Below are 16,844 nucleotides of genomic sequence, written 5' to 3'. Positions count from 1 at the left end.
CTGACATAACCTCACCTTTTAAGTTGATATGTTGAACTTGTTAGCAAACAGTTCCTTATTTACACATCCTGCAGTTACAGAGAAACATTATCATTCATTCGGAGTTGTGTTTGTGTCCACCTGTTGAATGTAAGTCCAATATTCACTCTCTTTTAGCTCTGTTTTGGTCTCTACCAACTCCTGAAGGAAATATCTGGTTTTTAGCTGCTAAATGCTCCACTGTGTTCACCAGCTAGTCGCTAACTGTGTGTTTGGTGCTGAGCAGGTAGTGTACAGTAGGTTTTTAGAGCTTTTTTTTCTGAAAACAGCCTGCTTCAGCTGAAAACAACACTATGAAAGCGCTGAGAGTGAACGAAAACAGCCGGACAGCTAAGCAATGAGCTATAAGGCCGAGGGGAGCTGCAGAGTCACCAATAATTCTCTGTAGGTTCGTCGCTATGAGCAATGTCTCTCACGTTACACAGTCATTTGATACATTGTTATTCTAAAAAATAGATGATCAGTCTGTTATTCTTCAGCACCACTATTAACAAAACACCGCCTGTCCTTAGCTTGTGAACTACGGTTACTGTAACAGCTTGTATTCGTTTACATTGTGTTTCGTGCCGCTGACAGATCAGCTGACACTCAAACATAAACACTCTCGCAGGCAAAAAGGAGCAAGAGTGTTGAGTGCAGATCCAAGAGTGGAGCAACTATCTGCAAAATAAATCTTTTTCACAGAGGACATTTTGACAGTCACAGTAGGAAAGGCACAGATGGAAAAAAAAGTGAAATTAACAATGGCTGAATGACATTATCTGCTTTGGTTTCAGGGTCCTGGGATTATGACGGCTGGTTCAATGTCACACTGTCACGGCTTTCTGGAACACTTTTCCTGCTATGACAAGTCAAAGGCTGTGTGTCCGAAACCACTCCCTTGTGACTTTTGTGAGATTTTGTCAACATTTCAGCGGAATAGCTGCCATAACATATGATAACATACATCTCATACTACGCAACATTTTCTCACAGAAAAAAAAAATTCAAATTAAAATGCAGCACTACATCGCAGCACAATTAGGATGTTCTCGCGTTGCAAACATTACTGTAACATAGTGCTATGGTTAGTTTTATACTGTTATACATACTGTTTTTAATCTGTTGGTAAATGTATACAACAAACTGTCCTCCCTGTACATTTATCTCTTTTAAATTACTCAGTCGACCATTTATTCACTCGTTTATATCCTTGTTCACTCTGTCACTTTCTATCATTCAACACACATTCTCGTAGTAAGTCACTCCCTCATGTTTACATCCTCGTTCGCTTATTCTCACACTCTCACTCCTTGGCTGGCTAACTCAGTCACTCACTCACACCCCTGTTACCTTCCTCAGCCTAATCTCTCCCCCTGTTTCTGTCATGCGTTCACTCGTTCGGTCATTCACTCCCTTTCTCGCTCTCTGTTAGCTCTCCGTTATCTGGCTGCCGTTCCATCAGCTGTGGAACAAATGTCAAATTCTTCAACATCAGCCTCAATGTCCTGCTGCATGATACTCTGTCTGTTTGTGCTCTCTCTCCCTCTTTTCCCCCCCTCATCTCTCCATCCCTCTCTCTCTCTCTCTCTCTCTCTCTCTCTCTCTCTCCCCCGGTGCGATGATCAAAGTGGCTGGCATGTCTCTCTGCAGTACTGCTGTGATCACTGAAGAGAGGCGAGGGAGGAGAAGAGGAGAGAGGGAAGAGAGAGAGAGAGAGAAGGGAGTGGAGTGCAGTTGGACGGCCTGACTCAAACAGCACCACACTGCCCCCCTATGGAGTGGAGGTTCATTATGGTTTTCGAAAACCGGTGTTGGAACTCAGTGACCTCGCCAAACGGCACCATACATAAATCTTCAACAACAGAATATAGTGTCTTTCTCTCTTCTTTTACATAATCACAGTATTTGATTATAATCAGTTAATAAATTGAGGGGTTTTTTTAAAAAGCTACTTTTTAAAAAACTTTTTTTCTCAATTAAATTTCCATTTACATGATTCCGTACAGGACTCCCGCCAACGTTGCTCTGTTTGTACTTCTTCTTCTGCGTCCGTTTGACTTCTTTTAATTGTCAGATGGCACACTGCTTCGGCTGCATTCACACCAAATCTGGCAACGCGTGAAAAACGGCAGTCCTCGCATTCATTTAAATGGCGGCAGTGTTTTTTACAAACCGCTGTGCTGTGTTTTGTCTTCTGATAAGTCCTTAAATGCATTAATCTGTAACTCCAACTCGACTTCCTGGATCGTATTTCATCGTCTCACTCCCACTATTGCAGCCCCCTGCGTAGTAGTGCCAGATTGCCGGATTTGGTGTGAATGCAGCGTTACACATCTTTAAATTAAAAGAGCCATCTTTCAATTAAAGCAACCAGGAAATGGAAAATACCTGTTAAAGTAGGAAAAAATGTATTCTGAGATTTAATATTAGAGTAAATAAGTAAAAGAAGTAAAAAATTAAAAACATTTTTTTAATAAAGTTTGCCATTCTATATTAAAATTCATTCATTTAAAGACAGAATAAGGAAATGTGAGTATTAAATGGCAAATTAAATGATCCTTTTATTTTTTGCTACTGACTTTATTAAAAAAACTATTTAAATACACACATAAGAAATCAACTTATAATTACTTTGTAAAAATGTATCAATGTATTCATTGTTTGTAGGTAAACACAATTATTCCAGTAGCACACTCCATCAGTGTGTCAAAGCTATGACTTTACATTTTTGTATAAGTATAGATGCATTTTCATGTGTCAAAAAAGAAAAAGATGTTTCTCTCATCTTTGCATTTTTCTTCAAGTACCTAAAAAATATTGGAATTAAATAGTTTAATAAAAGAAAACCAGTCTTTCGTTGAACATTGGGAACTATTGATTTAATCGACTGTCTGACCTTTTCGTTACTTAAGGGCTTGAGAGCGCTGTTTCTTACAATGTACAGTCTATCTTTGGCGAGTTACTTTTACCACTAGGTCAGATTTTCTGGGTTGCTTTATGGCACAAAACAGAAAAAGAGCACCGTTATTTACTGCATACAAAACCGAAACACTTCCTGTTCATATATCTTCAAATTTCTATCAAATATTTGGATGTCTAAACATGTAAGTAACCAAATTTAATTTAAAATGTGACTTTTGGGGGGCATTTTAGACATATTCCGCAAGAAAGAGCATCATAGCTCTGAAAGAGTAGATAACTAATAATGTAATAAAACATGTTTGTGTTCATGCTGGTGCAGGAGGCAATGTGGCTGAATTTTGTCATGCTGCAGTTGAAACAGGAGGGTAGCAGAGAAGGGGGAACAGCTGCTATGTCCTCCCTCACCTGCAATTAGCAAGCTTTTTAGGTCATGGACAGTTAGGGGCTACGGAACAAGCCAATGCTTACACACACACACACACACACAGCAAGAGAGAGAGAGACAGACCTAGGTTGAGGTCAATTTACTTCAAATTCAATCAAATTATGACATTTATATGTATTAGCATAATTTACAATTAAGGTATAATGGTATAATTTGGTGTGTGATTGATAGATTGTTTAATATTAGCGTAGCCAGACTTTACGTCACTGCTTGGTCTTATCGCTCTGGGGTAAGACCGATATAAACTGCAGAGGAACACAGGGAAAGCATGCAGAGTTCAAAACTAAAGGAGTTAAGAATAGGAACCTGAGAAAATAAGAGAGAAAGAGTTACAAGACAGAGAGCCGAGCTGAGAGAAAAGCATGTGAGAAACAGAAAAACAGCGAGTATATAGGTGTACGATATGAGCTGGAACTCTTCGCCCTCTGCTCAGGCTGTGTCATGAATACAAAACTGCGTGTTTGTTTGGGTGAGGAGCACTGCGGTGAAATACAGCTGAAATAAAGCCCTGATGTCCCAAAGCAGACCTTGCGCAGATATGATGTGTAGAGGTGTAAAGGTGCCGTTGTCGATTTTCTAATGGCGCCATTGGCTGATCACCAAACATGCTCTTTGCATTTTTATATGATGTAAAAGAGTGCAGCGGGCATTATTTGCAAAATTTGAATATATGGCTGCATGACACTTTTAGCTAATCCAAGTGCAAATAAATTAGCTTTATCGAAACATAGCAATTAGCGCTTGAAGTGTTTACTCGACTATTGCCACGGTTGCACATGACAAATTTTTCAATGCGGCGGCTCTGGCTCTGCTTTGAGTCCAATATATTAAACCAGTTTTAATTGGTGATAATAGGCTGTGGGATTCTAAACTCATAAGAACTGACCTGTCGATACCAGATAAATGATAATTTATGGTTCAAAGCCGTGCTGGAAGTGTCTGCGGATGCCCTGCAAGGTTTGCTTTAACTGCTCCGAATATTCTTTTGCATGTTTCCTGTTTATTTGTGCTAACGTTGAGGTATAGATGAAGCAGGCTGACATTGTATGGTACCACCTACTCAGACGTAACAATGCTGGCAATCATAAAAGCCTAAGCACAAAAGGATATGGGCTTTTTTTTTTGCTGTACATATCTTGACTTGTCTTAATAGGTGAGACATAGGTGTTAATAATAGCATTAACAATGACTCTGTTCTATTTAAGTGTCCCAGTATGTCAAGACAGTGTGACAGTGAGACAGCATGCACAGTGGAGGACCTAATGTGTGGTCTGCTGCTTTTATGTCATTGCTTAACCATCAAAGACCTGAACAAAACCCTTTATTTGATTGAATTGTTGGACACTCACCTTTATGCAAAGGCACAGGTCTACAGTAATTTGATGAGACCTGCATCATGCACTTCACTCCACATTTTTGTAATTTGTTTAGGACAATGAGATTACACTACAAGTATCATGCATAGAGCAACATGCAACACAAATAAAAAAAAAATCTGTCTGATCTGTTTGTATGAGGTTGAGGTACACGCATGACATTATGTACATCAACCTCACGTTAGAGAAACAACATTACTCAACAACCACAGGTATCCCATGGTAACGATCAAAGCATATCCATGCAAGCTGCTGTATCTCCCTGCAGTATGGCTGCATTAAAACCTGCCAAGCCTACAAAGCGAACTCGATGTTTTCAAGGTAAGAGAACTGCAAATTCCTACTAATCAAGATTATCCTGACAGGGGCATTCATTTTCTTCAAATCTGTGATATGCAATGTCACGATTTGACAGTCTTACATCACATAGACATAGATAAAAGTTTAAAAGATGCCATTACCCACAATTTATATAACATGACATCAGTAAACTGTGCTGCTTAGACCTAAATGTCTTCCTGGTACAGTGTGTAATGTTTGGTGGAAGAAGGTTTGATGGAACATATTCATTTACAGCCTTTCAGTTTGCAGGTAAACAATGCTCTTCTATGATGCAACCCCACATGGTGACTTCTACTGATGATGTGTACAAGTGTATTTTTATGAGATGTGATTCTCTATTTAATTCACTTGAACCCACTGGGGATAAAATGCATGCATACCTTTAAATACATGTAACAACATGAATGTGAAGGGCATTAACAGTTCTAAAATATGCTTTTGTGGTCTGCTGAATACCGCAAAAAGCCCCTGCGTTAATTACCGTACATCATTCATTTCCATATGGCGAGTAACATAAATCAATCTACATTATGAAACCGAACTGTGGAGACAAACTGTGGTTGTGGTTTGCATTAATAAGCTTATGAAACATTGTCCAGACAATAAGTGAAGACCAGTTCTGCTGTCAGGAACGATCACAAAGTCGACCTCTATCACCCTCTGCAGAACGCACAGCTTTATAGGGGAGTGGCGTTGACCACATTTGCCCTCTCTTGTGGTTAAAAGGTGAACAGCAGTTGTTCCTGCTGTGCTATAGGTCTGCGCCAAGGGAGCAAACATGTTTGGAATACTAATTATTGAGAGCGAATGACTGTGTTTAATAGGGACAGATGACTGAGCGTACTGGAAATCACACCAAAACAGACTTGACTTGACTTTTCTGTGATCTCCGACCACCCGATTCAATATCTGTAGAAATGAAGAAGTCTCTCCCAGAGCAATAAGCGACAGCCCACGCTCTACCCTGTCATGTTATTACGTGATATTCCCAAGACATGATGCTCTATTTTCCAATGAATAGAAGACTGCGGGATGCTGTTGAAATGCTCGGTGATTTTCCAGGATGGTCAAGAACTTGTTTTTAGGCGTGTGTGTGTGTGTGTGTGTGCAAGAGCATTATAGGTTTAGCTTTAAGTCAGCATGTGAAGGAAACCACAGTAAGTTGACAATACCATGCACACATACGCATATTTACTTGAGCACAAATAAAGGGAGCAGATGTATAAACTACATGCCGGTGCAGAAAACACACTGATATGACAGGCAATATTGCTATTATTTGGATTTTGTGCCAACAGCCTGGAAAAAAGAATAAAAACACCCAGACAAAACAGGAAATTCTCTCATACATGCGCACATGATATAGACACGCAAACAATGAGGACAGAAAGAAGAAGCAGAGAGACAGAGAAAGATCCTAATTGCTATAATTATGATCACCCACTCGAGAAGTACAAAAACATTGTGCTGAAATAACAATTACACGCTGTTAAATTCAGATTCATTAAAGAACCTCATTACAAATCAGTTTTCAATATTACAGAAAAAAAAAAGTTGCCCAATAAGTTCTTTTATGTTTTAATCTTGTGTTGGTGAATAAAGACAGTTGTGGTTTTTGAAATGTGATGAGACAGCCGGTGAAGAAGAGAAATAACTCTAAAACAGGACGGAGACGGTCTCGTCGTTATCACGAGCTGCAGTCACTTTCAACGTGGCACATGATGAGATAAAAAGCATTGTGTCTGGCGTGAACCGGCGTGCCCTCGTTTGAATGGTGGCAGCTGGTCTGAGAGGTAGGGAGAGAAGAAGGACACAGCTCTGACCTGGTTTGAATGGGAGACTGCTAATTAGAACGGTGATTACTGGTTGTTAGCGCCGCACCGGGGACATAACTGAAATGATGTGAGCGGGATGCAGCTGGGGGAGTTAAAAAAAAAAAAAAAAAAAAAAACAAGAGAGAGAGGGAGAGCTAGACGGACAGCTAGAGAGAGAGCGAATCGCGAAGAGAGGAGAAAGCGGGCGGGAGGGACGAGTTTTAAAGAATGATCAAACCGGGGGAGAAACTGATAAGAGAGAGAGAGAGAGAGAGAGAGAGAGAAACAGTGAGACAAAGAGAAAAAGGACAGGGCGAGTTAGAAAGAGATGGAGAAAGATGAGAGAGAGAAAAAAAAATGCAGACAAGAGAAAGATGAGGCCGAGAACAAAGTGACATTGAGATACAAAGAAAACATAAAAAAAACGGGAGGGGATGAGGCAATAAATAAGGGTGAACTTGAATATTAGTCCTGCCTAAAATCAGAGGAGAGGAGAGGAGAGGAGAGAGGAGGAGAAGAGGAAAGGAGAGGGGAGGAGAGGAGAAAAGAGGAGAGAACAGGAGAGGAGGGGAGAGGAGAGGAAAAGAGAGGAGAGGAGGAGAGGACAGGACAAAAGAGGGGAGGAGAGGAAAAGAGAGGAGGAGAAGAGAGGAGATGAAAGGAGAAGAGGAAAGGAGAGGATGGGGAGGAGAGGGGAGGAGAGAAGAGGAGAGGAGAGGAGGAGAGGGAAGAGGAGGGGAGGCGAAGAGGAAAGGAGAGGAGAGGGGAGGAAAGGAGAGGAAAGGAGAGGAGAGAGGAGAGGAGAAGATTGGAGAGGAGAGGAAAGGAGAGGAAAGGAGAGGAAAGGAGAGAAGAGGAGAAGAGAGGAGAGGAGAAGAGAGGAGAGAAGAGGAGAAGAGAAGAGAGGAGAGGAAAGGAGAGGAGAGGACAGGAGAAAAGAGGAGAGGAAAGGAAAGGAGAGGAGAAGAGAGGAGAAGAGAAGAGGAAAGGAGAGGGGAGGAGAGGGAGTCTCTTTGTGGTTTCGGTAATGACTCGATCATGTGTGAAAGTATAACCCCACTATTAGCACACAGAGAGCGAACGAGCAGATAAAATGAGACAAAATGGCTTACCGCTGATTATCATAGAAAAACCATTTTATTCACAGTCATATGAAAATATCATTCTGAACAAGCCTTTCCCTGCTGGCCTCGCCGCTACAAAAGAAAATACATGTCACATCCTCGCATGTATTATCCATAAAGCTTTTATAGTCCTAAGCTTTTTTAAATTCTCTGAATGAAAGCCCACAGTCTGCTCTCCTACTGGTGAAATGCACAGGTGTGTGTGTGTGTGTGACTGGGGAAGGTCTAGCCTAGACTCAGGTTTTGGATGGTCTCGCGCTGCTCTTGGTAGAGAGAGTGAAAGGCCCGGGCTAAAGAGAGGAGCGGTGCATCACAGTTCTCCATCTCCTTCTGCAACAGACCAACATGAACACACATTGATGGTTGACGCTGTGTAACATCCCCTCTACCCACTGAGTCAAACAACAACACCATATAATGTCAGTCAGGTCAAAAATCAGGCGCAGCAGTTGACATGCACTCACAGCAGATGTTTCATGGTACTCCAACCCCTGGCTCTCGGCCCATTCCTGGGCCGCGGATCCCTGCACCTCCCTCCGAGCGGACAGGTCTGACTTGTTACCCACGAGGACACCTGAGGCACAGACACAAACACATCTACCTGAAAAATACCTGGACTATTCAGTGAATGTCTATATAAAGGTATAGAATATTATATAGTAACTACTCCAGAACTTCCTTGACTTTTACTGAGCTTTAAAAATGTATGTAAGAAATTATTTATTTTCTTTATTTTTTTTAATTTTTCATTTTCTTGACTTGTTTTGCTGTCTGCTCTGGTCGCTCCAATACTGTATACAAGATTATAATCACAACCAATTGTTTATGTTGGAAGAAGGCAGGAAAGAGAACAGAGAGGAAAAGGGGGAGGATGAAAAAAGAAGAAAAAATTTTTGTATTGTTTGTTTTGTAGTGTTGAACAGGAGCTATTTCAGGAGGTTTTTGTGTTATGCTCTAACCGAGCGGCAACCTCCAGGCCTGAAAAATGAAGCCAACAGGAAGTGCTAAAAACTGCAGTTCCTTGAATGGCTCATTTTTGAGGCTGGCTTCAAAAGTAAGTCAAGCCCCGTAGACCCCCATGTTAAAATGTCCAACTTTACAGCAGAAATAAATATGTTTACAGCCTGGTACAAAAAATGGTTTTGGTCTCTATAGCTAATTTCCCCTTTCATGACAACTGTACAGGGGGTGAATTTAAATATAACTCACCCATTTAAATTTTATTAAGGCTTAAAGTTATGCATAATTAAAGGCATGGCTGCTTTGAGTGGCAGGTGGGTGCTGTCACAGACAAGTTGCTACCACGGCAACAACATTGGTTAGTTAATGTAACCATGGCGTAATGTCAGATTCACAGATATAGGCGTAGCTGCTGCTATTTCAGTACGTTTTTCAGTTCATGAAAGTTAATTGTATCATTTTGGTCACCTAAAAAAGTCTTGTTCAGCGTTCGGTTGTGCTAAAAGACCTTCTAAGGAGTCAGATGTTCGGTTTTTTCTGGTAGGTACATTTTGTTTAAATGGTTTTAAGCCTGTTTTTCGCTAGCGAAAATTAGCATTAGCATTAGCATTATAACAGTTAACCATAGACTGTAAATGCACCGTGTTAACCAAGTTAGGGTTGGCTCCAACCTCTCGTCCACTTCTGGCTCCAAAAATCCAAGATGGCGACAGTCAAAATGCAAACTCAAGGCTTCAAAACAGGAATCCAGAAACAAATGGGTGACGTCACCGTGGCTACGTCAATTATTTTTTTATATTCTATGACTCTTACGTGTTTGTACTTCCCGTTGGTTTTTTTTCCAGACATGTTTTGACATGTTCTTATTTGTATATTCATAATTTAGACTCTATGATGAGAAAATTTTCACTTACACTGCAAGAATGTGTATTCGTATTGTGTTTTTTAATGTCATGTGCATGTGTTTGATTTTAACATGAGGAAATAAAGGTGATAGGGAAAAAAGAAAACTGATGACTTCAATGTTCATTTAGAAATAAAATAACATTTTTTTTTAATTATTTGACCTTTAAGGGACGTTACCTGGAACATGGAGGCCCTGGCAGTGGGAACGGACTCTCTCCATCCAATGGCTGCAGCTCGCAAAAGACTGCTCGCTGGTCAGGTCAAAAACCAGGCACAGCAGTGACGGCGTGCCCCACTACAGAAAGTAAAGTAATGGAAATGGAGGTAGGAGCAGCGGAGGAGGGTTCGTGTGAAGGAAGATGAGTTGTTCACATTAGATCTGTTTAGTTCTTTCTGCTTCTGTGTCACACGGTGATAAATAATAGTTCAGTAGCTCCCCTGCGTTTGTGCAGCATGTCAAGATGCGGCGCCCCGGTTGGTGAATCTCACTGCTTTTATGCAAATGGAATAACTCAAAGGAAGAAGTCTCACCATTTTCTCACAGGCTTCCACTAATGTCTCCTTCCCTGCAGAGTCTATGATGTAGAGCTCCTGGAGGGGAAAGGAGTAAAAAGAAGGGGAAGGGGAGAGGTATTATGCACAGAGATTTAGTCAAATTACATGGTTTCAAACTTCCTATTTTCTTTGGCAAGGGCATTCATGTTCTTCCTATAATGCTGCTTAGAGCCCATTGCCACCTTCACTGATTTAGAGACGTTTAGAATAAAGCAGAAGCCTTAACCATGGTTGGTTAGATGATAAAGTATCTGACAAAACTAGCAGCTACAGTCTGCATAATACAACCTGTACTTCGTTAGGCTGCTGGTAAAGTTATAGACGGGATGAAGAAGAGACAACAACTAGACTCACCACACTGTCATTGGTCTCGGGGATGTTGACACATTTCATCAGCAGCTCCACTCCTGTTGTCTGCCGAACAAACACAACCACGGTGTTAATTATAATGCAGTTTATGTAATGTAAAGCTAAAAGTATGAAGGTCATGTCTTTTCTCTGTAATAAACAATAAGCTGTCAACATGAGAGAATAAAAAAATATTTGCGACTTCTTTTTAATATAGCTACATTTCACAGGTCTTTCTACTTTGGCTTTTATGAAGAAGAGAAGAGAAGAGAACACAGTAACACAACAAACTGTCTGATTTATTGTTAACGTCTCAACATAAGCATCACTAATTAGCAGCTCGGCTGGCTCGAAAGCAGCTTCACCGGCCTGATGTACAAATCCAGACCAAACTTTATCTCCTGTCTCTGTATTATACTGAATCATGTTATTATTTGTCACCATAAAGAAAAAAACAAGATTCAGCTCTGTTTACAGCTGAGAACAGTACACACCCCTTATGGGACCATCAGTGGCCACGGTTAAGACATACTATGTGTCTTAATGGTTCATGAAAATCTAATAGTGGAGGTTTATATTTATACAAGGTTGACTGGTAACACAAGCTGGTAGTTTGGCAGCTGTTTTTCCTTCTGTAATTTTGACTGTTGAAACAGTGGAGGCTGGTTGAAAAAGAATAATGGTTTTAGCTTTGGTCAAAGTCAAAACTACATAACTCGGCAACTGATAAGTAGTTGATCATTTTTAGTAGAAGTATTGGTAGTACAAGGAGATGTGTTACCTTAGTTTTGCTACCAATACCAAAAGCAGTAGCTCTCAAACTTAGGTTAAGTTATTTTAGCAACCCTAAGATGACTTAACCTAAATAAAACTGTCTAAAATTTGCAAATTTTTAATTTAAATTTGGAATTATCTGATTAAAGGATAATGAAACAAAATTATGGCTGATCAAACATTCTACGCCAACTTTTGCAAGTTCTTACTCAGTGCTACAGACTAATTTCACTCAGTAGAAACAAAATATCAAGGTTTGATAGCCTGCAGCTAACATAAGACACTCCCGGTGGACTGATGCTTGCAAGCTTCTCGTTATTTGTGTTCCCTCCTGGCAGATGTGGCCGTTGGAGAAGCAGTATTTGATGGTCAAAGTGTCTTGGTGTAAGTAGTTGAGAACTTTCAGAAATTATGACATGGCATATAGAGGAGGTAGATATAGAAGGTGATGGGGTGCAGACAGTAAAGGATGAGGAGGATGTGATAAATCTGGTCTGAACTTATTTAAAACAGATTCACCTTTCTTCACAAGCCGCGAGATCTAAAGAAGTCCTAAGTGGACTGGATGGTTGCAGGCGGCTGCTTTTCTCCACCGTGTATCCGCCGATGTGAGATCAGTGGTGACCTTGAAGAAGCGAGTCGAGGTTTCTTCACATCAGCACCAAACTCTAAATTGATCTGATCTCCCGAGCTCACACTTAACTGAGCGTGTCAAATGCCAGAGACTAAAATCGAGAAAACACGCACACACAAATGCACACACAGACACACACACACACAAACATTTACCTGATTCATACAGTTCATAACAAGGATGCAATGGTACACACACACACACAAACACACACACACACACACACATTGACACTGCAGCGGTCCCACTTCGCAGCAGGCTAATGAGCTGGTGTGATGCATAGGAAGCCTCTCGCTGGAATGTCAATGAGGGCCTATTAGTAACAAATAAGCTTGGAATATTGCTAACGGGCCATCTGACATTTTCAAAGGAGGACGTGAGAAGAATGGCCGACAGCCTCCGCTACCCTTCAAAATCAAAAGTTGAAGAACATGAGGGATGACTTAGGTATCTGCACCAGGCAGAACTCTTCACAGTGTTGCTTTCTCTTCCACGTTAGACACAACGGGAAGGACACGCTGTTCCCTCTTTCCATTTGCAGTGAAATCTAAAAGGAAAAAATCCATCCTGCATTTAACACTTGCTTAAACTGGTACCAGTGATGTACTCTGCACTCACAGGTGATGTGTTCATAGTGATAGCAATGAGAGTTTGTATAAAATGATGCAACAAAATAAAGACAATTTTACTGTTCTTAGAGCCTTATCAGATGTGGGGCTAAAAAATATGAAGCTGGTCCTGTGATAGCAGTAGAATAAAGGCCATGGAGTCCAAATCAAAATGGTTTACCTCCTTGGGAGCATGAACATGTTCAGAAAATTTTATGGTAATCTGATTAGATAATGACTTTTATTTAAGCCTGAGGATGGGACAAGAGGTAAGCTAAAGAAAAAGTTTAAAAAAAAATAGGAAGGGTTCAGCCTCTTGGGAGCATGAATGTGATGATTAAATTTCATATACAGTATATCTGCCCAATTAGAGTTTAATAATTCTTGGATACTTGTGGAAATGTTGGCCTGATGGTGGCAATCAACAGAGGGTGAGGGGGGTCATAAAACATAGGATTCATCCCCTGGGGATCATCAATGTACAAAGTAAATTTGATAGAAATCCAGCCATTAGATTTTATGATACATAGACTTGTCATGGAGAAGAGTGCTTGTGAAATTTGAACCTGATGGTGTCATTTTAACAGGGGTACACAACAGTCGCCTATATCATTAGACATTAATCTCTGGGGACAACAAATATGCCAAATTTCATAATGCCGTCAGTAGCTATCTTGATATTTGTAAGGCTTTTTAACACTTTCTAAATGTCTCTTATGTTGCAATTTTACATTGAGGATGACTGTTTTTAGCTGGAAAAACATTCTTGTTTTTGCCATTGCTACTATTATTACCACTGTGGAAAGGAAACACTTTATAAACAGTACATAATAACTCCTGGATCGCACCGAGTGAGCCAGAAGTTAAAAATATTTAATCTAATATCAAGAGTGCGTCTGGCTTCAAATAGGTGTTTTAACAGTTGCATAGCAACAGCAGAGACTGTGTCCAGCACTTTCCCATCAACATTTCTTTCAGTGCATCCAGTTAAAACTGGTGGACACAGAGCAATGTTATTCTGCACGTCTCCCTGCTTACTTTTAGTGAAACATCCCTTTACATTTTCTTATTTTTTGCATCTTGCAGGGATTTCCATTTTTTTTTTTTTTACATATTTTCATGCTGTATAGCTTTCATTTTTGTACATTTTCATAGTGTGCAAGAGTACAGATGTGTTCAGGCTTGGAGTACAGCATCTTCTTCAGCAAACACACATAGGCCAGTGCAAATGAAAAATGCTGCACTATTGCAGAGGTTTTCTACTTTGCTAATACTCTACAACATGAACAGACACAGCATCACGAACAAGTGCGTATAGGCCTTTGCCACGAGGAGAAATCAACACTGTTGTTGTACAGTGTACGTTATGTGTGTGTGTGTGCACGCGCGCACTTGTTAAATACCTGTTCTGGTGGCTTTCCAGAATCCTGCTGTATTAATTATCGACGTTCCTGTCACCTCAAAACCTCCAATACTGCTGACACAGCAAGAGCTGAACACACACACACACAAGCGTACAAACACACAATTGGCTCTTGTCCAATATTTTACTCACCAACCTGTTCTGTACACTAACCAGCTGCAGGGTTTTATAGTCAACTGAGTTCATGTGTGTGTGTGTGTGTGTGTTGTGAACGAGCGCATGTGTGCGAGATGCACTGGTGCATATATTCATGTTGACAAGTGAATGCATGCGCTGCACATGCATCATACATAAACACGCAGTTAGTCAGAAGCCCTTGAAACATTGACAGAGAGAATCACTGAGCAGCCATGACCCTATATATCACAGAGTCAGGTTAATGACATGGTTCCCTCCCTCGTGTAGATTTACATAAATAATGCAGATTAGCATTCACTGCATCAGCATTAATTGGTACATTATGCTGTTTTGCACTTCAGTGATTTGTGCAGTAGATTATAGAAACCTCTGCAGGTCCTTGAGAAGCTTGCAAGAAATCTGATTAAAGAAATGTGTATGTGTGTATATGTATATTATCATTATTAGTCTTGATGATCTGCAATTGATGCATAATTGCATCTTGGGTACAGGAAATGTCTTTGCCACAGAAGGCAAACTAAACCAATAATTAAATTATTACATTAGATGTAATCCCCCCCAATTCTGAATTAGTGAAATATGTGTTTATACATAATCAATTGTGCAGCCTTGTCCCACAAGTACTTTTATACTGCTTAACTGCTCTTTATTTATATATATATATAAGCATAGATGAAGCCTGCTACGATCTCAACTGTTATGAGTACTCTCGGGGTCTCCTGTGAAGTTACTCTGAACAAGAAACAGGCAAAAGTGTGCTGACTAAATAAGCAGATTCTAATTAACTCCCTGATTAGCTGCTGTACTCTCAGGCATGCTGAACTGAACAACTGAATACAAATAAATACCTTTGCACTTCATTGCAGATGGATCTATTCTGGGCTGGCAATGAGTCAGAATTAAACTTCATGAGTTGCTCCTTCAAACCCCAATTCAAAACCTCAGTTACCCTACCTGAATGTAAAATACTAGCCTGTGGCTAGTCTGCCTCAGAGCATGGCCAAATCCCTAAATCCCACAACCAGTTGTTCTACAAACCGTTTTCTCTGTTATTATTGCATGATGTGAATATAATAGAGTGCATCCTTATTGTTACCAGGAGTCTTTACAGTGTTATACTGGCTGCTCCTCATACACGACACATTTTGGGATTGCAGGCCCTTCCTGAGGGTCATGTGACAGACATCAAACCAGCAACTTTTTATTGACTATGTGATGATGCGCTTACCATGCTGTAGTTCTTCTGGAAGAGAGTACCATCACTGTGGAACATATGACAGAGGGCACTTTTCCCCACTGCAGCATCTCCTGCACACAAAGAGATTGATTGATTGATTGATTGATTGATTGATTTCAACAACAACCAAAAGTCAATAATCCAACATCCATAACTTTAACATGTTAAAGTGAGAACACATATTTCCATCATGGTCCCAAGATGTTAAAAGACAAAGAGACATAAAGAAGTGCAAAACATACAACATAAAAAAACAAGCTATACAATCAAGAAATCCGAGAAAACATCATCACAGTTTACAAAAAATAAAATATAATAACGAGGACAGCTAAAGTAACAATGTCATGACAGATTTCATTATTAATCTGTTCCACAAAAAAAAGTGACTGACCTGACTTCTATAAGCATCTCTCATTAAAAGAGAGATTCATAATCTTAAGGCTATGTGCTCTGCTTTGGTGAGCATGTTAGTTAGTGTATAGTTAATGTATAGTAATGTATATAGTGTTTAACTGACTACTTTGTCAATTGAAATCCACATTCACCTTCGTTGCTGTGACGGGAAGAGTTTAAGGGTTGATATTGCAAAATTATCCGGTAAAGTAAACAAACACAGCCAGATTTTATGAAATGTTCAGTGAAATGTTTGTGCACAACATCTTAGATATGGTAAGTGCACTGAAGAGAAGAGAATCAGCACACGGTTGTGATTTGCACATTGAATCTAGCGAACCCTCATGACACATTATGTAAACATAATGTTTGCACGTTTAGAAAATAAACGGACTGAGGAGGATTCATTTATCTCCAGTGTTGAACTGAGTACAGACTGGTTAGCTTTACTGGCAAACTGGTTAGCTTTAGCGCTGGTATAAGATGGACTAAACTTGCAAAACCTTCACCTACCGACAAGCAGACATCTCGCTCTCAACTTCACCATTACAGAAGACGACTTCCCAGTACAGCCGGTAAACTCCTCTGTTTCCTTAATGTTGTCAAATAAGCTTCTAAAAAAATGTTTTTAACCGTCTCTGCTTGAATATCTTCTTCCGTGTGCCTCGGCAACATGGACACAACGCGTCTCTTAGCAACCAGCCACAGAGGGGTTTCATTGGTCCAGCCAGCGAGCACGTACGGCGCGTAGCTGTGCTGTCATTGGCTGGCTGTGAGGACGTAGAAAGGATGGGAGTTAAGGTATTTTTGTCCTGAGCATTGTC

General features: G+C 40.3%; 1 protein-coding gene across 1 annotated transcript; it reads right to left on the bottom strand.

The window, feature by feature from the left end:
* Positions 1-8,038: 8,038 nt before the first annotated feature.
* Positions 8,039-16,723, bottom strand: ift27 (intraflagellar transport 27 homolog (Chlamydomonas)). Its single transcript, XM_044339492.1, has 7 exons — positions 16,534-16,723; positions 15,619-15,698; positions 10,820-10,879; positions 10,442-10,501; positions 10,088-10,205; positions 8,509-8,618; positions 8,039-8,374 (listed from the first exon to the last, which is right to left on the bottom strand). The coding sequence occupies exons 1-7, from the start codon at positions 16,565-16,567 to the stop codon at positions 8,270-8,272; spliced, it is 567 nt and encodes a 188-aa protein (XP_044195427.1). The 5' UTR covers positions 16,568-16,723; the 3' UTR covers positions 8,039-8,269.
* Positions 16,724-16,844: the final 121 nt, after the last annotated feature.

This window comes from Thunnus albacares, chromosome 3 (assembly GCF_914725855.1).
Source record: "Thunnus albacares chromosome 3, fThuAlb1.1, whole genome shotgun sequence".
Taxonomy (NCBI): Eukaryota; Metazoa; Chordata; class Actinopteri; order Scombriformes; family Scombridae; genus Thunnus; species Thunnus albacares.
Note: the sequence above shows the minus strand (reverse complement) of the source record. Positions and strands in the feature narration are given on the sequence as shown.